The sequence below is a fragment of the Grosmannia clavigera genome, assembly GCF_000143105.1.
Source record: "Grosmannia clavigera kw1407 unplaced genomic scaffold GCSC_124, whole genome shotgun sequence".
Lineage (NCBI taxonomy): Eukaryota > Fungi > Ascomycota > Sordariomycetes > Ophiostomatales > Ophiostomataceae > Leptographium > Leptographium clavigerum.
Genome location: NW_014040819.1, coordinates 49296 through 70816, shown reverse-complemented (window position 1 = coordinate 70816; position 21521 = coordinate 49296). Strand labels below are relative to the sequence as shown.

At 53.0% G+C, this 21521-nt stretch overlaps 8 protein-coding genes across 8 annotated transcripts; 2 read left to right on the top strand and 6 right to left on the bottom strand.

Annotated features, from left to right (window-relative positions):
* Window positions 1-775: 775 nt before the first annotated feature.
* Window positions 776-2407, bottom strand: CMQ_1781 (cytochrome p450 benzoate 4-monooxygenase; the record flags this gene model as incomplete). The annotated part of the gene is made up of 2 exons (XM_014319152.1): window positions 776-2033; window positions 2106-2407. The coding sequence occupies 2 exons, from the start codon at window positions 2405-2407 to the stop codon at window positions 776-778; spliced, it is 1560 nt and encodes a 519-aa protein (XP_014174627.1).
* A 1003-nt stretch (window positions 2408-3410) lies between these two features.
* CMQ_1798 (fungal specific transcription factor domain containing protein) lies at window positions 3411-5757 on the top strand (the record flags this gene model as incomplete). The annotated part of the gene is made up of 2 exons (XM_014319169.1): window positions 3411-5307; window positions 5441-5757. 2 exons carry the CDS (start codon window positions 3411-3413, stop codon window positions 5755-5757), a joined length of 2214 nt encoding a protein of 737 aa, XP_014174644.1.
* Window positions 5758-5906: 149 nt separating this feature from the next.
* CMQ_1770 (n-carbamyl-d-amino acid amidohydrolase) lies at window positions 5907-6980 on the bottom strand (the record flags this gene model as incomplete). Its single annotated transcript, XM_014319141.1, has 1 exon — window positions 5907-6980. The coding sequence occupies one exon, from the start codon at window positions 6978-6980 to the stop codon at window positions 5907-5909; it is 1074 nt and encodes a 357-aa protein (XP_014174616.1).
* A 476-nt stretch (window positions 6981-7456) lies between these two features.
* CMQ_1777 (hydantoin racemase) lies at window positions 7457-8299 on the bottom strand (the record flags this gene model as incomplete). The annotated part of the gene is made up of 1 exon (XM_014319148.1): window positions 7457-8299. The coding sequence occupies one exon, from the start codon at window positions 8297-8299 to the stop codon at window positions 7457-7459; it is 843 nt and encodes a 280-aa protein (XP_014174623.1).
* A 248-nt stretch (window positions 8300-8547) lies between these two features.
* Window positions 8548-9655, bottom strand: CMQ_1783 (L-asparaginase; the record flags this gene model as incomplete). The annotated part of the gene is made up of 2 exons (XM_014319154.1): window positions 8548-9070; window positions 9147-9655. The coding sequence occupies 2 exons, from the start codon at window positions 9653-9655 to the stop codon at window positions 8548-8550; spliced, it is 1032 nt and encodes a 343-aa protein (XP_014174629.1).
* Window positions 9656-10303: 648 nt separating this feature from the next.
* CMQ_1775 (uncharacterized protein) lies at window positions 10304-10507 on the bottom strand (the record flags this gene model as incomplete). Its single annotated transcript, XM_014319146.1, has 1 exon — window positions 10304-10507. One exon carries the CDS (start codon window positions 10505-10507, stop codon window positions 10304-10306), a length of 204 nt encoding a protein of 67 aa, XP_014174621.1.
* Window positions 10508-10959: 452 nt separating this feature from the next.
* On the bottom strand, window positions 10960-11898 carry CMQ_1768 (GTP cyclohydrolase 1; the record flags this gene model as incomplete). Its single annotated transcript, XM_014319139.1, has 1 exon — window positions 10960-11898. One exon carries the CDS (start codon window positions 11896-11898, stop codon window positions 10960-10962), a length of 939 nt encoding a protein of 312 aa, XP_014174614.1.
* Window positions 11899-15351: 3453 nt separating this feature from the next.
* CMQ_1778 (glycoside hydrolase, family 18) lies at window positions 15352-16698 on the top strand (the record flags this gene model as incomplete). Its single annotated transcript, XM_014319149.1, has 1 exon — window positions 15352-16698. The coding sequence occupies one exon, from the start codon at window positions 15352-15354 to the stop codon at window positions 16696-16698; it is 1347 nt and encodes a 448-aa protein (XP_014174624.1).
* Between the last annotated feature and the right edge of the window lie 4823 nt (window positions 16699-21521).

The window sequence follows — 21521 nt, the reverse complement described above, 5'->3', positions numbered from 1 at the left end:
CCTAATACACTCTAACCATGTATCGGGACCCGTTTGCCAGGGGCCTAGCCAGATATCTTTAATACCTCGACATCTACCAATGTAGTCCGTTCCCTGGCATTCAGGGCATCTTCGTGGTAAATACGGATAGGGACGGTTTTACAAAAAAGGTTTGAGAAGGTCCATTGATGAACGAGTATGTAGTGCGACACAGACCCTGTCAAGATATGGCAGGACTAATGCGTTAGTGTCCAGGAATTGTATCTACAATTTGGCATTTAATTTCGTCAACTGGTCGCTGTCCCCGTTTTTTTAGATCAGGCCACTGACAAACGTTAGCGCTGTCCCGATTGACTGGTTTCTCTGCGATATTCTTATCTCGACACAATGGCAATCTTGAGAGTGGGAGACGAATTACGGCCGGGGTGTTTTATACGTATGTAAGATAGATACATCTAGTGTTACGGACTTCTTGATTTGGAACCAGATCTGCACAATGGATGTATAACGCCCCGCAAACGCGGAATTTACCTCATTGCCCCCACCTTTAACGTGCAATGCCTGTAAGCTTGAATCTGTTCGCTTTCGTCTCTTCGGATCCGATATACCCCCGTAGTTGTACAAGACAGTAGCTCGGCTCTTCTGGGCCCTTGGTCTGCAGTCCAAGACAGCGTGTGTAGACACGTGAGATTAATCTCCCAGGGTCCAACACAATGGACGTCTACGTCCGGAGCCAACATAGAAATCCTATGTCATCCATCATGAGATAGCCATAGTACTATCCATAATTAGCCGGTCAGTTACGTCGGCGAATACCGACCCAACAATCGACAGGTTTTTTGCTGAAGCCCTCATGCGACATCAGCTGGGGCTGATACAGGTTAAAGTCGTAGCGGCGGAAGGCAGTGCCGATTATCAGGGCCAGCTCCATGTGTGCGACGTTCTGGCCGACGCAGGCACGGGGCCCAAAGGAGAAGGGGTTGAAGCAGATGCGCTGACGCGGGGTGAGATCCAGCCAGCGGTCGGGACGGAACTCCTCGACATCGGGGCCCCAGATGTCGGCATCGTGGTGGATGGAGAAGCTGGGAACGGACAGGACGGTGCCGACGGGGAAGTGCTCGTTCTCACAGTCGATTCCCTCGGGTGCGGTGACGATGCGCGGCAGGCCGAGGGCGGAGGTGGAGTGCAGACGCATGCCCTCATCGATGCACTGGCGGAGGAATTTGAGGTTTTTGACCATAGCGTGAGAGGCGACGGCGGTGCCGGCAGGAACGGCGGCGTCAAGCTCGGCCTGCAGGCGGGGCAGAACAGAGCCGGGCTTAGCCCGTTCGCCGTGAAGGATCCAGTAGGTAACGGCACAGGCAGTATTGGAGACGGTGTCGCTGCCGGCGATCAACTGCGTCAGGGCTTCGGAGATAAGCTCGTCGCGCTTGATGGGCTGGCCGCTGCCGTCTTTAGCGCGGCACAGCATCTCGAGGATGTCGTGGCGGCCCTGGGCGACAATACCACCCTTCTCGGCAGCGTCTTGGGAGCCTAGACGCTTGTCGACGGCGGCAACGGCGATTCCGTGGAGGTTGGCCACCGACTGGAGGCCCCGCGAGAAGAAGGGGTCGGGCAGGTACTTGGCAAAAGGCCGGATTTGCGGCAGCAGACCCAGGGTTGAGCTGACCTCGCCACGGCGGTTGAGCGTCTCGGCACCGGGAACATAGATTGTGGCCTTGCCGGGCATAGTGGACTCGCATTCGTCGCGGCCACGCATGACCATGCCAAAGGGCGCACCGAAGGCGAGGTCGCCAATGATGTCAAAGGCCACAAAGGTGCACCATGGCATCATGTTAATGCTGGCAAATCCGTCGGGTGAGTCGGGGTGTGATGCGATGTTGTCGAGCTGGCCTACCCAGCGCTCCAGGTTGTTGGTCATATGCGGCTCAAAATCCTGAACAGCTCCGGGCGAGAAAGCGTGGGCAACGATTTTGCGCTTGCGACCGTGCTCGGTGCGGTCGCGCACGTTGAAGACGCCCGGCACGCCGGAGACAAACGCGTTGTAGAAGTGGCTGGTGGACAGCCTGTCAGCAAGCGTTGCTTCTCCCGAGAGCATCTCCAGACTGGGACCGTCCGACACTTACTCCTTCAGGAAGCCGTTTCCATGGGCATACACGATGCGTAGGCCCTCTGGTGTGGCAATGGACACATGGTTGAAGCCGACACGAACGACCTTGCCGTACTTGCGATGTGCCCAGTCGACCCAGACGAACTTCTGGCCGCCATGGGCTCCAGTGGCCAGCCAGATGTTGCTGAACTTTGCGACGAACGGGCCCGGGATGTGCTTGAGGTGGGCATAGGTGGTGAAGTAGGGCACAATCCAGTAGGACATGAACCAGGCCGGCAGCAATACGCCAGCGAGTATAGCGTAGTAGATGAGCTCCATGGTGGCAGATGGGCCGTGGCAGAAGAACAGAGACAGGTGCGGAGTCAGAGGCAAGGAAGCACAGAGACAATGGCGATGCGGCCCCTGTCGGTTTATACCGGCGGCAGTTTGGCTGCGAACGGATGACGCTGGTATACGTGCTCCTCGCTATGGAAAAGGCCCTCCAGCTTCCGGGTGGAAGGCGAGACCGCCAATGGCGACATCTTGATTGGCCTCACAGCTTATCCCCCACTTCTGCAAAAGCTCAGTGGCACTGCTGCTGGGGTGGGGAGCTCCGGCTATCACCACCAGTGTGTCTGGTTGTACTGCTAACGCAGCTCTCAGTTTCGGATTCAGGGTATCTGCCTGGTTTCTCGGCTTTCTCGTTGGCATGCCCGACGACCACCGGTCTGCAAGCAGCAGGCGTTGCAGCCTTATCCCATTTGAGCGGACCGAGCTGAACGAGGCGTTTCTGCGTTTGTGATTGCAGGAGGACTGTCAGACCCGAGTGTCGTGTTTGTTGTCTTCTAGGAATTGTACCCGGATGACTGCACTTGGCCTTCCCGTCCCCCTCTCCTGTGTCCCTTCCGTCGCGCTTTCCCTGGCCCTCTCGGCTTGCTCCCTCCTGCCAATCTTCCGCGTGCGTTCCACAGTATCTCCACTTTTTCGCTGCTACTGCATTTCTCCTCCCTCTCCAAAGCCCCTTAGGCCCCCTAGCTCGTTTTTGTCGATAGGAGGCATGTCTTATCTCACTATCTTAGATTTTATCTCCCCCTAAATCGTTCGTTTCCTCTTTTCGCCCTCTTTCTTCCCACCGACCAGAATCGCCCGGCAGCCGTACTCGATGCAAATCTCCATTCTTATCCCTTTCGCCGCCTTATCTTGTTTCCCACAGCCGCTAAGACCGGCACCTCGTCTCAGCTAGTTCCACTTCTGTGCTTGTGGCGTCGTCGCGAGCAGACTGTTGGCCGCAGGCCAGTCTCTTTAGTCTTGGCGACATTCGGGCACTCCCCACCACACCCACATGCCAGAACTAGGTGGCGGAAGGCAGTACAAGTCCAGACGGAACCGGCCCTGTGATCTCTGTAGGTCGCGCAAGGCAGCCTGTGTCATCACGACACGCCCCCCTTGCGATCTGTGCCGGACTAAAGGACTGCAATGCACCTTTGTCAAGGGGCCCGGCGCCCGTCGTCGATTGCTAAGCGATTGCCCGTCGGCGGTCTCTGCGACCGACACCAATGACACCATCGTTGCCGCAACCACAGACGACAACGTCTCTGTGGAGCCCGTCATCTTCCACCGATCCCAGCTCATGGGCAGTCCAGATGGCAAGGGAGAACCTGATGGCGAGGGCGAGGACGAAGACCTGAACCTGAGCGTGGACGTGGACACGACCGCTGACCCGCTGCTCGACAATGAGCTGACCAGTCGGCAGGCCGTCTCGCCAAAGGTATTGAAAGGTTCAGACCGGTCGCCATCTGTTGCACTGTCACATGGCAATGCCGTCAATCAGACCGTTGACAGCAGCTGCAGCCGCGTCAGCCTCGAAAACAGTGCCGGCCGGCCTTGCCGCTTTGTCGGCCTGGCCGGTGAGCTGGACGCGTATCTGATCGCTCGGAGACGGTGCAACGAGTCTCTGCAATCGCAGTCGCCCTTCACGGGCGTCACGTACCAGTACATGAAGTCGTTGGAGACGGGCCTAGCTGAGTTCCAGCCACCGCCTGTATTCACAGTCGGCGATGTGGCACAGCTTGAACACTCCAGGCTCGATTCGGAGCTTGACAGTCTCCGTCATCTGCGCCATTGCTTTGGCGGCCTCGTGCCAAACAGCCTGGCGCGCGAGCTGATGCGAATCTTCTTCCGTTTCATCAGCACATCGTTTCCCGTGCTGAGCCGGCGGCAGATGCCGGCGACCGATGGCGCCGTCGATGAGCTGCCGCTGTCGCTGCTGGCGGCCGTCTGTGCGTCGGCGCTTCCATTCGTCATATACGATGATGTCTTGTGCGTCCTGGGCGAAGCGGTGCCGGATGCTAGCGAGATCCACCGGATAGCCTGTGACGCCCTGCACTTGGAACGCCACCACGACGCACGTCTAGCCACAGTGCAGGCCACGCTGTTGGTGCTGCAACGGCCACCACGCGACGACCTGTTTGGCGATGCCGCGGCACATTGGCGCATGTGCGCCGTGCTGGTGGCCGACTGCCAGGCCCTGGGCCTGCATCGTAATGCTGCTGCTGGCTGGGCTGCCCTAGCACGGTGGGAGGTCCGCCTGCGAACACGTCTGTGGTGGGCGGCCGTTGTGACCGAGACCTGGACTGCTTTTGGCCAGGGAATGCGCAGTCATATCAACGACGATGATGCGGATGTGCCGCTGCCGACAGAAGCAGACGTCTACGACCACACAAGCTTAGAGGACGACGATGGTGCTCCGTTTTGCCACCTCGTCCGCCTGACCCTCATACTGCGAGACATCCACACCGCCTTCTATACTGTGCAATCGGCCCAGCGAACATGCTGCGACTTGCAGACGTCGCTAGATACGTCCAAGCACCTGTTTGCACGGCTGAAACAATGGCATCAGGCACTTCCTGCGCCACTGAAACTGATGCAGACGGGGGGGCAGCAAGGCCAGACTGACGAGACGACACGCATTGCCGTGGCCGCGGCTGACATTGGCGCCTTGAGCACGAGCGGCACGCTGCGTCTGGCCTACGTTGTGGCACAACTGGCGCTGTTCCGTGCGCTGCTGCGGCCCCTGGCCATGGCGGACATGACAGCGCAGCACGATGCCGTTCCGGCGGGTTTTTGGGACACCGATGGTGCTGTTGCCATCATGAAGGGTGCTCTGGTGTCAGCTCGGGAGTTGGTGCGCTTCATCGAGGGCCTGACAACGGCCGATTGGGACGGCTTCTGGCACAGCTGTGAGTTTTCTGTTGACTTTTCACGCCGAATTATTTGCTGACATGCCAGGGTCCAAACATAATTTTGCAGTCGCTTCTACGTTCCTCATGCATCTGCTAGTGCTTACTAATCCATCCACCAGCAGTCCCTTAGGTAGCTCGCCGGACGACTCGACCGAGCTGCGTCTCCGGCCACACGCGAACAGTGTCAGTAGCGTCGGAAGCTCACAGGCGCCCAACAGCAGCACGAGCCCTGACGTCGAGGACAGCGCCCCCTCTGGCCACTACCTTGATGCGATGCACACAGAACTAGAGGTGCTGACTAAACGGTGGAGGTGGGCGCTGCGATTGGCCCAGAGGGGCGCCGGCGGTCGCAAGGGACTGATGCGTGTGAGTCTGCGTCGGACAGAAGCGCTATTCCGTGAGTGGCAGATCGGGAAGTCGAGCAGAGAGGACGGGAAAATAGTATAAAGTGTTAGATTGGACTGCGCTGGGCAGCATCGGCTTTCAAGTTTGGCAGTTTGATATTTTAATAGTTTCTTCTTGATACTTTTGGCATCGTTTCTTCCTTCCCGGTATATGAAGAGCAACAGATATGGGAGCATGCCTCAATCCAAACTCTAGGCTCCAAACGGCCACGACAGAAGTGGTGGCTCGACGACTCCAGTCTGTTCGATCAAGCGGCCGTAGTGCTCGGTGCGGCGGTGCTTCGCAAAGGCGAAGACGCCTTCCTTCTGGGCACGGCATTCGGCAAGGTCAATGGTGGCCGTGATAAGCTCGTCGTCGCTGGTCTTAGACTCGGCGAGAATCTGGCCGCCAGGCGCAACGATGAGCGAACTGGCGATCAGCAGGCCACCGTCCTCATTGCCGGCCTTGGCGGCGTGGATGCTGAAGCAAGCGTTGTGGTAGCTACCGGCCTGGCAGGAGAGCCGGTGGTGGAAAACGGCAAGGGCTTCCTGCTCGGTCACGCTCGTCGGCCGGTTAGCGTAGTAAGCGCATGTGTTGTAGCCTTCGAGGACGAGCTCGGCGCCCTGCAGTCCATATGAGCGCCAGGCTTCAGGCCAGCGCCGGTCGTTGCAGATCAGCATACCGAGGATGGGGTCGCCGAGGCCCTCTATCTTTTCCGCATTTTCTATCTGGACCTTGTCGGCCTTCAGTGCATTATCCACCAGTCCAGGCGCGCGAAAAGCCGGGAAGCCGAGATCGCCCGGCGCAAAGTACATCTTCTCTAGCTGCTCCTGGGCGCCACCCGTGGGCACAGCCGTGCCCGGCAGATGAACCTTGCGGTACTTGGCAATGACAGCGTCAGTCTGAGCTGAGTAGTAGCACAGCGTGTTGTAGTGCATGACGTTTCCGTCGGCAGCCGTCCATTTTTCGGCGTAGCCGAGCGCGATGTCGATGCCGAGCGAGTGCGCCCGATCGAAGAGCGGCTTTGTGTGCGGGTTACTGCGGCGCAGCGCGTCTGGCTCGGCATCTGACTCAGCCTCGAAAAAAGCGTCTACCGTGTCTTCGCCGGCCAAGTTGTGGCGTGGAAAAAAGGTTGTGAGTGCTAGCTCTGGAAACAGCAGCATCCGCACGCCTGAAGCTGCGGCCGCATCCAGCAGAGCCAGCATGCGGGTCAGGACAACCTCGCGCGGTGTGACCAGCTGGATTGCCCCCAGCTGGGCGGCCCCGACGGTTATGACGCGAGACATGGGGGGCAGATGACGGGAGATAGGAGTATTAAGAGAAGCGGGAGCACGGAGGACGGCAGGAAAACTGACACGCTGGGCTGCTGTAGGTGGGGGTGGGCAGACTGAATTCTTGCTGAGCGGTATCGAATGGCAGTTTGAAACGATTGAAGCGATTGCAACCAGCCAGAAGTCAAGTTCATAAGGGCTCATTATCTGACGTCGGCCGTTGGCCGCCGTTCGCCGGGGCAGACAGCTGTCGCACCGATATGCTAGCATACAGTGTGCATTAGATCGAGGTTATTACGCACTGCTCCGACATCACGACTGGTTTGTAAGATACTCAGGATCCCGGTCTGCATGTGCGGCTTCAGCCAGCTCCTTTGTACAGAAAATCGGTTATTGCTATAATTGAATCAGGGGTCACTCCCTTGTTTCTATCTTGATTGTCATATAGTCCATTTCTGCTGATTTGGAAACCAACATTGTCCCTCTGCCGCCTAAACGTACGTCTGTCCCCGTCGTGCTCTACCAGCTGCCGAACTGCGGTACGCACCGCCCTTGGCCGTGCCCAGATCCTCGGTAACCAGCGCGGAAAGGAAGTGGACGCCCATAGTGACGCCGTCGATGACCATGGCCCTGCGGCCGTGACCTCCAGCGGGCTCGTCGACGTCGCGGCCAACGGCATCGATGCAAGCTTGGCGCATCTCCGTCATGCCAGCACAGCCCATGCATATGCAGTCAGCGCCCTTGTCGTAAACCAGGCGGCGGGCGGCCGCTTGGATGCTGGTGTAGACGATGTCGCGCGGCTTGGATTCTAGCTCCAGTACGGACACGTGGCCAGTCTCGCCGCCGGCCGACACGTGCGGCTGGAAACCGTAGTCGGCCACGACGGAACGGCCGTGGAGGGTGCTGCTGCGCTCGCTAGTCGTTACGATTCCCAGCTTGTCACCGCACATGCGAGCCGCATACAGGGCCGCTTCCATGATGCCGATGCAAGGCTGGGCGTACTCCTCGCGCAGCATGGCGATCAGCGGGTGGGCCGAGAAGCAGGCGACCAGAAAGGCGTCTATTTGTACGGCCGCATCCTCTCGTAGAAGGGGCTGCAGCGCCCGGAAGCAGTCTACAGCCGAAATGGCCGCGTCCACCCGACCCTCGACCGCCGTCGGCCCCGTCGTTGGCCCGGTAAAGCCAAAAACGTGCACGTTGGGTGCGAGGCTGCCCTGCACGCTGCGCAAACAGGATTCCGTCATTGCCTTTGTGCTGTTCGGATTGATCAGCAACACGTTAATGTGCCGGCTGGACGTGCCCGTCACCGATGGGAGGTCGCTCAGAGTAGTCATGCTGTTCTGGGTGGGCTAGTGTTTCTGGTTGCGCCCTCAAGCAATGCTGCCGGCAAGTCTGAGTTTCGGCGCGCGATTGGAATCTTTTATGGGACAAAGACGCAAGTATGCATCTGCTGTCCTTTATCGCACGTTACCGATCACGGTATTAGCCGATATCTAGTCGCCGGCCAGTATGAAGGATAGACCCACACACACCGATTTACAGCCAAGTGACTCGTTGACATTTTGTCTTTATTTACTAAGACCTATAAACCCATGGTCCTCAGGAACACGCTTTTTGTCTCGGCGAACGTCTTGCCCGCCTGCAGGCATAGTTGAAGTAGGATGCGGGCCTTTTGCGGCGACAGACAGCCACTGGGAATAGCCCAATCATCACCCTGCAGCTGCAGTGCATAACCGATCTCGGGCCGGCGGCTGAAAACAATGGGGATGTCGGTCTCGTCATACAGCTTCTTGGCCACGGCCTTTGCCTCGGCGTTCCAGCTGCCGTTGCCAACATTGCAGAAGACCAGACCGCGAGCGCCAGAGGCAGCAGCAGCGGTGATCAGCGCCGTGTTAGCATCCTGATGTCCGAACAGCACGTCGACCTGTGGCAGTGCTGTGCAAGCGGTCACGTCCAACACTACCTTGCCCGTCGGCACGGCCGGCCCGTAGAAGAAGACCGGCCGGTGCTCGAGAAAGACACCCAGCTGGCCCTGCTCAGCCGAGTAGAAGCTGTCGACCGAGTTGGCGTGGTGCTTCTCGGTGTACCATGCGGATCCGATGCGGCTGTAGGACAAATATAAGTACAAGTGCACAGGCACAGGCACAAGACAAGACAGATAGAGAATCGCGGTAAACCTACTCATTCGTCACAATCATTGTGCCACGGCCACGAGCAGCTGTGCAGGCAGCCACGGAGACAGCCTGGAAGATGTTCATGGGTCCGTCCGCACTGAGGGCCGAGGCCGGCCGCATAGAGCCGACAAGGACGACGGGCTTGGAGGATGCAATGGTGGCGTCGAGCAAGAATGCCGTCTCCTCCAGCGTGTCTGTGCCGTGGGTAAGCACGGCCCCGGCAACGTCAGGGTAGGCGAGCTCGGCAGCGATGGCCTGGGAGGCACGCAAGGCCATCGCCGACGTCATGTCCTTGCTGAGGATGTTGCACAGCTCGACGCCCCAGATGTTGGCTACGTCACGCAACTCGGGCACAGACTCGACCAGTCCACGGGCACCCACGCTGGGCTGATAGCCGGACATAGCCGTGGCCGACTGTGCGCTGGACGCAATCGTGCCGCCGGTCGTGAAGACGATCACGTTGGGTAGTCCGCGGCGTGAAGCCTCAGAAATGAGCTCGCGCTTAAGGCCGTCCATTTTGAGATAGTGTGGCTGGTGGGTGTGGCGGGCATTGGATGGTTGGCCGAGGATATAGAAGATGAAGGCATTTGGAATCGATTGTTGGTTTGCTAGCAGAATTAAAGACGCAGCAGTTTCATTATGACAGCGGCGGGGCCGCCACTTGGTCAGACCGACAAATAAACCTTATCTACAGCAAAGCCCCTGTACCAGCACGAGCGGATACGTTAATGAGCTAAGACCGGACGCAATCCCGTATACTCATAAGATCACGTGCAGGTACTCCAGCGTACAAGTACATGACTCCGTCGGCGATTCCGACGGTGAGCCATTTTGCACACGTACCGCATTTTAACCGTCTTCACCTCAGACCAAGACGCCACCACGGCCGTACTACAATGGCACGATCGTCCACGGCCACTGCCAAACGCCGTAGCATCACTGACGGAGAGCTGTTGGTGGCAGAATGACGGAGTAGGGCTATGGGCAAGATAAAACAGTTTCGGCTTCGGCAACGGGTTGCGACTGCACGGCTGGCGTGGCGAAGATGCCCAAGACGGGCGGAACTCAGCGTGGACATAACGAAGCCGGCTTTGAGGTCGTTGGGACGGCCTGCTACAGGTCGAGCAGGTGCTGGAGACAGCTATGATCAACGCGACTCGCGCGCTAGGCATCGACGGCATTGTTAGCGGTCTTAGAATTCAGCAAGAAGGCTGGTTGTCCGTCCTGTATCCTGGTGGCCTGCACGTGGCCTCCCACAGCCCAAAAGCCTTTCCTGAAGAGCGGCCCGTCGGCGCCCAGCACCATCCAGGATGGGGTGCTCGCCACCATAGACGAGGCTAGGGTCAAGGCAGACGCTGTGGCCGCCATGTTTACCAGCGGCCAGCCGTCAAGGCACAGCCGCTGCAGAGAGGACGAGACAGCGTGCAGCGCTTTCAGCTGTTTTGCGAGTTCTCTGATTGTTCTTCAAGCGGGCACCAGTCTGTCTTTATTGTTCCTCCTTTTTTCTCGTCGGAAACTGTCTGCAATTTAGTCCAGGGCGTCCTGAGAGGGCGTCAAGAGTGGGTTGGCTACTGTCTCAAGTTGCAGTCCGTCTCGTATCCAGTAGCTGGAGCGTTATCACATCAGAGTCAACAGCAACACATGGTTACGAAAGCGGGTAACACGCGATGGTGGCACTACGTGGCCTGGAAATTGAGACGATTTGCAGCAAAAGTGTGATGATGAAAATCAAAGCAGAACGCCCCTCCCGTAACCCTTGTTGAAAGGTCCATGCCCTCTACCAAACGCAAAAAGAAGGTCAAAAATAGAAAGCAATGATCCTAGTGTCGGTTCACGCCGATCAGGCTGAAAAACTCGTTCCGCGTCTTCTCCCTCTTCTCGAAGCAGCCCAATACACAGCTCGTGATGGTGGTGCTGCCCGCCTTCTGTACCCCGCGCATGACCATGCACAGGTGGCTAGACTCCATCACAACGGCCACGCCCTGTGGCTTGAGGACCTCGAAAACTGCATTGGCGACCTCACGGGTCAGGCGCTCTTGGATCTGCAGGCGGCGGGCAAACAGCTCGGCGATGCGCGGCAGCTTCGAGATACCGATAACAGCATTGTTCGGAATGTAGCCGATGTGCATCTTGCCTGTGAAGGGCACGAGGTGGTGTTCGCAGATGGAGTAGACATCAATGTCCTTGACAATGACCATCTCGTTGTGGCCCTCCTGGAAAATAGCCCCGTTGACAATGTCGCGCACGTTCTTTTGGTAGCCCTCTGTGAATTCCAGCATCGCCTTAGCGTATCGCAGAGGCGTGGCCAACAAACCCTCTCGGTCCGGATCCTCGCCAACGCATTCCAGCAGTGTCCGCACGGCGCCCTTCATACGTTCTAGCCGAATCGCCCTGGCCTCGTCGCTCTCTTCCAGCCGCTCACGCGTGCCCCGGCTCGGCCGGCTGAGCCCATCGAAGTCAATATACGGATTGTCTGCCGTCCGCGCAATCGAGCCGCTGCCGTTGCTCTCTTGTGCATTCTCCTCTGTCTTCGTCTTTTTCCCCTCTCCTTCTTCCTGCAACGGCTGCGATTCGCTGCGCCGTTTCTTCGAGCCCGGTGTATCGCAAAGGTCGCGCGCCGGTTTGCTGATGCTCAAACGGGCATCACGGTCTCTCTTCCGCTCCTTGCCCGTGCCGCGATCCTTTTTCTCTCCCTTCTTTTCCCCATTTGCCAGAGACTGGATCAGGAGCTCTCCGCCGTTCGCATCGCTCTGGCCCATTGCGGTGGACGGGCCGTACTGCTTCCTGGTCGCTGAATCTTACCCTCAAGTAGCTGCGACTGCAATTTTTTCATGTCGCCTGGACATTAGCGGCTTCGAGCGGGACAGAGCTCTGTACTAATGTATCTTAATAATGTTTGAGTCATTCTTTGCATAGCTAGTGCGTTGACCGCTTTGGCACAAAGGGACCTTTTCAGTGGATAGTGTGAAGGTTAAAGGAGGCTATACGTAGCGGTCATATAACGTGATGCACTGTGAGGAGCAGGAGGCTGAATAGGGTCTAGTGTGGGCGAAAGAGTGTTGTGTACTAAGGAAGAAATAGATACATCGCGACCCTTCTGGGGATCCGTATTAATACTAGTGTCAGGCCCCGCTTTTGTGCCTTCTGACCAATTACAGGCCCGTACGGCCAAGTGGGGCGGAAGGGCCACAGTGTGGCGGATTCCAATGCTTGACAGATAGCACCCTGCTTTGTGGATGTATCTCCGTACGAGCACAGGACACCTGTGCTACACTCCACTTAATTTGGAACACGCACAGCGCACGACGTCTCGCTGTCCTCTCGCCGGCATAGTACAAGACTTACTATGTATGGCGTAGAGCGCGTTTTGCGTGCGTATTCTTATTCTTATTGGGTACTCCGTACGCTGACTGGCCCATCGAAATCGGTAAAACCCCGATTTGGAATTAGGCTAGACTTATTCGAGACACTTGCCATATCTCCTGCATCTGAGTAGGCACAAGTACGACTTCATATCCATGCATAAAAGTGTTAGAGAAAATCATTGGGCTGCATTGCAGTCTCTCGTTCTTTACCTATCTATGGGAGAAGTAAAGCGACAATATGCATCATATAGTACGTTAATCTGTACAGGATAAAGAGGTGTATGTAGAAATGATTTGTGACTGGTAGCACGTATGTGTTTCGTTTCCTATAAGTGCAATTGTGATCTGTAATATCTCAACATTGAACATCGATGAGACTTTCCACTAGCGATTACTTCTGAAGATATAAACCCCTATATACCTCCTCTGCTTTTGGTGATGGACAAAATACTCTCCCCAAACCCAGCAGCTAATTTTCATCAAAAGATAGATGGACTCGCCGTTGACCTCGATGCAATGGTGATGTTGACTACCTTCCTAGCCGCATCACAGTGCTAGTCCCTCGGATGCGATAAAGATATGAAACGTAGTTATAATCGATACTGGGGATGTTGTAGCTGTCCCGGCTATCGACCTACGATTGTCACCAACATTATCATTACGACTCAAGGCGACCATCACCATGTGCGTTTATACTGGTGTTCTTATAACCTTAAAAACAAGGATGGGTTTATTACCACGCTTTCATCTTGCTCTGCAACCATTTTCAGTGAGCCCGATGCAACAGCATCATATAAAAGCAACAATAGCCAAACAGAAAACGAATTGAAAAGCTATCTTCATGTGCATGAGGTTGGTTTCCATCGCTTCGGTTCTCTCAACTGCTCTAACACAGCTACACAATTGCGCAAACATGTTGTGGTCCTTATTAGTTTCTCCCTGTATAGGCGAAGTCGGCCATGGAATCAGCTATCTACTTTGTATCTGCGTCTTCAACCTTTTAGAGCCGATGTGAGGCAATCATTTGTGCGATACTGCAGCTCACATACTGCATGTCTCCTATTGTTGTTTTATATTATTTGCGCATTTTCTCATAAACGGACGTAATGGTCCGTAAGACTCTTACAGCTGTCCATAGCTTTTTTTCCATCAAAATAACTCGCCAAAGGAACCGTACTGTTTAGGTCATTATCGGCAGTAAGAAGGCAATAATTGCACAACAACTCAAACAGGCATCTGTCGCAACATTTCGTATTGGGTCAGAGCTCTAAAGTTTTTTCCGCAAATACCAGTAAGCCCCCCACATCGGCATAAAGGCCTGATGCATCATAAACTAAAATTGCAGCATCTTTGATACTGCGCAAATTTGTGCATACACCAATATCCAACACCGTAGAGTGCAGCTGCACTTTTGGACACCCTCTTCACGCTACTTGTTCGATATTGCGAAGAAAGTAAAAGAGGGAATGGTACGTATTGTTGGCAAGAACTGGCGCATTGGAGCATAGACGTTTCAGAAGTTTCACAATAAACTAAGCAGGTTGCACTAGTAAGCATGATAAAAAGTTATTAATAGCACCAAGAGTTCGACACAAAGTGTGCAATCACCTTGCTTGTACTCCGTAAAAAAAGCATAAGAAGACGCAATTTTTGGCTCTTGCACCTCGTCTTTGGACCACCAAACCGCTTTATGTCGTTATTTCTGGGGTTGTCCGAAGCTATACGGAGTACTCTCAATACATTAAGACCTTCGGGATATGGGGCACAAAGTAGTTGATAGAAACGGGCGGTATCAGGCCACAAGAAGTGGCAATTGGCACATCGTATCAGAACCGACCTAGCACCCACTAAATTGGGTCGGGTTTCGACAGATATATGCTCATGCACGCCTCGCCTAGATGAGTGGAGTGCGTAATTCAATCTCGTCAAATTAAATATAAAAAAGAGCGGTATCCGGAGTACAACGAAAGGCCGCCTGCTACACAAGCGAGCCTTTTAGGTCCGTGTCCTGTAGTTTTTCAAGTTCCAGACCCTAGCCAAGATGTACGATACGACCACGATCGACTGACTTGAAAATTTGTAGTCTAACTTAAAATTCACATTGCAGACCCCTGTCACTTTAGCGTTTCACTCATTCGGTTCTGGAAATGCCTTCACCCCACACGCGCCGTTGAAGAAAGAAGCTGGGGCCAGATCTAGAGCCAGTCCTAAAGTAAGGAAGGTTTGACAAAGCTGGAGGGGCATGCGGAGTAAAGGAGGGCGCGCACTTGCACTCCGCGTGGGACGACTCAATGGAATAGGCGGAATGATATTGGAACATATTATGCTCTTCTGTAGTGCATGGACCCTTGCTTGGTCATTGCCCTTGACTGAATGGCTGATGCTCGCTGCGGGAAAATGCTGTGCAAAGCATTCGATGGCTGGAATACGAAGAGCACCGTTCTTAAACGGGACCAACCGTGGGAGGCGTATTCCGTATTATTAGGACAATCCGGGGTGCAACGATCGAAATATGGATCGCACTAATGCTACCTGTATTTTTATCACGAGTGCAACCCAAGTCCTTGGAAAGGCACTAAGCGAAACCGAGGAATTCCATACAGGACTCTCGAAATTCTCCGCCCTCTCGGACCTCCTGCTCCATACCTCCCTGATGGAATAGCTGATGTAGAAAGTACGAAAAGGAGTATATAAGCTGACTGTGCTCGCTGTTGTAGAACACATATGCCTACATGATCATCATCAGCAATTCACACATTCTTTTGTATCGCTGGTAGTTGCTTAGATTCGCTCCACGAGACGTTCATTCTTTATTTTGTACTAATTGTTCTCCATTAATTATTCAAAATGCCTGCGCTATCGACTATTACATCCGCTTTGGCCGCCTGGGCCACTCTTACCACAGCGGCACCCTCCAGCGTCACTGGGTCCCCGCGCTATTCCATGTACTTTGACCAATATCACACCGACGTCCTCCCTAACAAGACCATGACCGCTGGCATCACACACGTGATCACCGCCTTTGCCAACTCGTCGCTCTTCACCACTAACCCTGTTGGCGAGTATACACCCTTCAAGCCGCTGTCCGAAATTCGTGCTATGTTCGACCACGATGTGACGATCAGCATGGCCGTCGGTGGGTGGGGTGATCTTGCCGGTTTTCGCGTGGGTGTCGCTTCTGAGGAGTCACGTGCTTTGTACGCCAGCAATATTGCTGCAACTCTCAACAGACTAGGTTACGACGGTGTCGATATTGACTGGGAGTACCCGGGAGGAAACGGCTTCGACTACAAACAAATTGCCAACAATGCCACAGAGGCCGAGGTCTTCCCCCTCTTCCTAACTGCTATCAAGTCGGCCATCGGTGATAAGGAGCTTTCGATTGCCGTGCCTGGTCTTGAGCGCGACATGCTGGCCTACACGGCCGAGAAGGTGCCCTTGATCAACTCTGCTGTAGATGTCGTCAACGTCATGACCTACGACCTGATGAACCGCCGCGACACCACGACCAAGCACCACACCGACATCAAGGGCTCTCTCAACGCCATCGACCTATTCATCGAGCGCGGGATGAAGCCTGCCAAGATGAACCTCGGAATTGCCTTCTACGCCAAGTACTTTACCTTGGCTGCCAACACAACTTGCACTCAGCCTATCGGTTGCCCGATCGCGCTTGCCGAGGCCGCTGACGGCAGCGATACCGGTGCCTCGGGTGCCGATACCTTTGAGGCGAGCTCCTTCCCTGTCGTGGTCGACGTGGCCAAACTGACCGTCTCGACCGACGGATCTTGCGGTAGCTCGAACGACTTCAAGTGCACCGGTTCAGCCTACGGCTCCTGCTGCTCGCAGTACGGATGGTGCGGAAACACGACAGCCCATTGTTCGACTGGCTGCCAGAACGACTTTGGGACCTGCACGAACCCAGCGGTCAAGTCTACTGCCCAGTCGTTCCAGGACGCTCTCACGAACGGACAACTCGACTCTGCAAACGGCGGCCAGTGGTATGTCGACGATGTCGCGAATCTGTTCTGGACCTGGGACACGCCCGAGCTCATCACCAGGAAATTCCGTGAGATCATCGCCGCCCGTGGTCTCGGTGGAATCATGGCTTGGAGTCTTGCTGAGGATAGCGTTGACTGGCGCCTTCTGGAGGCGATGCAGGAGGGCTTCGAGGGCCTGAAGTCGAAGAAGTGATCTACCAAGATGTAATAGTCAAGCAAGGCATGCGATTGTACCAACAGATAAGTTCCAGATATTGCAGTATTTCGAACAGCAGATAGACTAGCACCGAAATATTAATATATATTGCACGGGAATCTACGGAAGAGAAAGTGTTTTAAGTTGCTAAAAAGTACACGCCTTCTAGGACTAATTTTTCCAACCCGGAGGAATTCCTATTCGTGCTTCCCATGATAATGCCGTACTTGTCGCACTCCAGGATGGCTACACCGAACGGAGGTCCGCCCTCTTGGGCGAGAACAAGACGGCTAACATTTTTGCTGCCGCTGCTCTCGCAAAAGACACTACCCTCTTTCTGGTCGCCGCCAAAGGCGACAATTTTCTCCTATACCCACTGTAGAGTGACGCGTTGATCGTAGAGGACAATGGTCACCATCAGCGGGACAGTGAGTCTGTTGGAGAAAAGAGAATAGTGAGCGATGGCAGCGCAAAACATTAACGAGCTAAGGGATGGACTTGCACAAGGAACCAAAACCTGGATTCACGTCCACAGAGTTGCTAAAGAGATGGAATATGCTGTTGACGGGACCATTGGTGACCGTAGAGGCAAGTTCTTTTATTTTTCTGGGACCGGGTACTGATGCAGCAAGGCCCGTGAAGAAAATTAAGAAGGCAGGATTTATGGTCTAGACCTTAACAAGGCCTTAGGACTCTACGGATGTCGTGGAGTATAATCAAGCATAGTAATATGCCTTCTTAGGCTCGACCATATTTGCTCTAGTGTCACTTTAACGGTATATCATTGTTGCACATAACAATTAGTATGATCGATAAGGTTGGAACGTAATCTCACTTTTGTTTTTTTTTGAGATCGAGTCGTGCCTCATTGGATTTGGCTTCAAGGGTTTGGAGCACAGTTACAATAACGCATTAATTGTGTATCACTTTGAAGAGGAGTTTAATATCGAGACAAAAGGTATATAACGGATATTTATAGCCGATCCCGCCTCTCCTAGAACTAAGAAACGCTGTGATTTTACCGTTAAAACGATGCCAATACGATGTCATGGTTCCTTAGCTTCTACTTCCGATACATATGCCCGTTTTGTGTACAGGGAACAAGGACAAGGCACAAAGTGCTTTGGGTCTTAAAAGTCAAATACTGCAATTGTAGAGTCGTTAATGTTTCCGTGTCTAAGATGCAAGTCAGGTCTAGATGATTACTCGGAGAGTGCACTCTTTCACCTGTTTCGGCTATGTTGGATCAGCCTTTGTGTCCTCTTGAAGATGTGGGGCCAACTTTTCAAAAGGCCGTTTTGATGCTGCCTGAAAGCTAGCTTGTGATTTGGCCGTAAATATTCGTGAAAACGTCGCGACTAAGAATGCTGTACGAAGCGGAAAACACTCTAGCGTCTGACTAGAGACATTTTTACTCGGACACCATCGCTCTTCTTTGAAAGCTTTGAAACCCTGTGTCTATTACCTTCATACGTGTGAGCAAGTCTACGACCTGCGATAATAATGACGAAATTGATAGACAACACATAATTCTAAGTCGGAAAAGAACGAGAAATGGGCGCTGTTTCTGGAGAGTTTTTTCTTAAAGTGGTTTGACTAGATTGGATTAATAAAAACCCGACAGTACACTGGCTTCCAGGAAGAAAAAGGTTCTGTAAAGTGTATAACTCGAAAACGCGGTACTTTGTTTTCAGAGCACTTATCCTAAGCGGGATGATGCGTGGCCAAGACTAAAACAGGGGCGCGGTTCTCGGGTTGGAAATCGAGCAGTCTCAAGAAGAATAACAGAGCGTGGTGTGGAGGTGCTGTACATATCGGGGATGTATTCTGCATTTGCATCTTTTACGTAGGAGAGAACAGGAGACGGATTCTTAACGTGTATTGACTTTCTTTATTCTCTCATAAAGAAAAATTGGCAGTAGATTCACCTGCTTCACTCGACAACACGATCGTAAACAGGTTTTATATATAAAGTAATATCATAGATTAGGTCATAAGGTGAGGGCTCCTTATGTCCCGGATTTAAATCGCGTAATGCAAGCTCTTCATCTTCAAACTACAAAAGAGAGCGTTGCTTCGAGGCCTTATCAACCCGTTCGTTCACTTCCGTATCTATCGGGAAAGTAAGAAGTTTGGTAATATTCCAGTCACACAATGTCATGGAAGCGATGAATCATGAATGGCCCGAACGCGTTGACGTGTCTGAGCTAGACGTTGTGGCCGCAATGTTTATATACGAGGGCTTACGCCCTACCTCTGTTTGATTTTCGAAAAAATGTCAGAATAACCTTTTATATTACGAAGAAGGAAGTTGGAAGTTGCATTAGAAGAGGGACATGACAACCAAACCTTGGATAGAAAACTAGTTTCTTCTTAAGAGCGTGTTCTTTGGTACTGCCCTAAAAGCACAGATTTTATTTTTATTAATAGGGGTAAGGGTGGGGGGGAGGAATTTGGCAGACCTAGTTCGAAATCATATGTTTATAGGACCGATTTCAACTACTAACTTGTTAGGGGTAAGCCGTGAAAAAACCACGTTGTACGGAGTAGTCCGTTTTCTTTAATGTTATTTTTTTCGGGGGGCGCGTAGAGGACGAATAGGGTTTTGTTATTTTATTTTATTTTATTTTATTTTTTGTAAGGTAATTATCATCAAGTCCCCATTTAATGGCAGTATACAGAGTACGATGCGGTTCAGTCAAGAAATGGGCGTACTCGAAGTACTAGAACTTACGGAGTATACTAAGGGCCACAGCGACTAACACATAACATTGTGAAAACTGATGAGGCGGAAGCTTGTTGTAAAAAAAGCCTATTCCTTAGCGGTTTGCACTTTTCATACATTTGAAAAACCTGGAATTTGTTGCATAATTGCTAAGTGTCGTTTATTTGGCTTTAATAATTATATACGGAGTACGGAGTACGGGCTGTAGGATTTCAGTGAGTGTGAAAAATATATTAGTTTTGTGATTTGTCGAATAATTCTCCGTAGTGTCAAGCTTATTGCTACAAAGAAGTCGGAAAAATGTTACAGTTGGACGCAATTAACGATTGTACACGGAGTGCTCCGTACGGAGTATCTCTTAAGGGGTGCCATACAGAAGTACTCCGTACCTTTCAGGGGACCTTGAGTTGCTACTGCACAGTGCCTTTAAGAAAGACATTCACGGAGTACTCGTAAGACTTCGCCACTGAAAATTGTAAAGAGACATATCGGTTAACATTAAAGCCCAGTTAGCACAAATAAAGCACAAAACAGTGTCCACGTCGAGGACTAGGGCAACCCTGGGAGGTGGTAAGACAGCTATGAGAACTAAACTCGCGTCGTCGGCCGGCTTAGCTTTTAAAGTCGAAAGATCGCCCACGAATGCCATTATGGCCTCTTCCAGCATTGAGTGACCACGTTGTCACAATACTGAATAGGTTTCCTCTACGGAGTAAGTCGTACATCTCTGACATTGCCCCTTTGGACACTATTCGCACCTTAGAGGAACGCTTATCTACAATATTCTGGCAAGAGCTAAAAAGCTACGATCCACAAGAAATTCGTAAGAGACTGATGAGCGGCAAAGAGGTCTTGTGAGTTTCGGATCAATGTTGAGATTGGAGGAGCTTTTCAAGTATGGGAGTCACGTGATTACCAGTATTTCGTGCAGGCCTACATGCTCCTGACCGGCGAGATATCCCTGTGACAGATCGTATACCGTAAATACTGATTAGACTTGAGCCTCGACAATAGTCGCGCTGAAGAAACACACTTTTCGCATCTTACTAGTAATCTGTGTACGTCAAAGGCATCATCATACTGAGTTGGTGTCCAAGCCCAATAAGATGCTGCAGTATTATCAGACCCGCTTGTTCAATCCTAATAGGTAAGGACGTGAGAGGCTCCAGTAGAATTCGCTCTCTAGGCCGCCGAGGGGCTTCTTAACTGTCAAATGTTGATACCAGCCTGCGCAATCCAGGTATGCCCCACGGAGTACGGAGTAAGATGCAGACTAAAGGTCGGTCACGCTCTGGAGAGACAATCTTCTAGCAATACGGCCGGCGAGTACTCCGAGCCAGCAAGCTCGAGGAACGGACCCATACTTGCCACTTATGATACGGAGAATATGGTGGTGGGTTAGGGAGAAGTGCCCGATGCCTAATTTGGTGGTCTATGTGCTAAGAACAGGCAATTCTACCGTTCGGCCATTCGGTGGCATCGCGAGAATGGTTCAGTCGGCATTGCAAGACCGATGACGTGGACGTTCATGCCTTCAACGAGACAAGGGCCTCAGCAGCCCACAAAGTCGCAGCGTTGCCATTGCTTTTATACGAGTACCTACGGAGTACTGTGTATGGGCAAGTGGCTGACTAATAATCGGCATTAAATCACAAACAAACGCGTTCGTTTAACCATTTTAGATGCAGATCAGCAGCAAGGATCCACTTTTGGCGGCCCTTCTTCTACATTGTACTCCGTACGTCGTAGGTGACGAGGTCTGAAGGAGCCGAATTTAGGTCCGAAGTGGGATCCCAGGCACACAAATCTCGTATTCGTGGGGGGTAGATCAACAGCCTACGTGTATGTACGTACGAGTAGTGAGATGTAATCGTACACTGTTCGCCACAGTTTAGGAGGGAAAAAAAGCGAGCGCGAAGTATGGAGTACTGGTCAGACGAGCCTTGGGGCGAAGCTGCTACTTTGCAAAATACGATTGCAGAGGGAGTATATGCGATACGGTATTGCTGTCTAGTCGGTCCGGTCAAAGTGGGTGCGTCAGAAGGTCAAATCCGGCGATATTTCTGCATTAGGACTAGCCTTCGTAGTCTTAGTC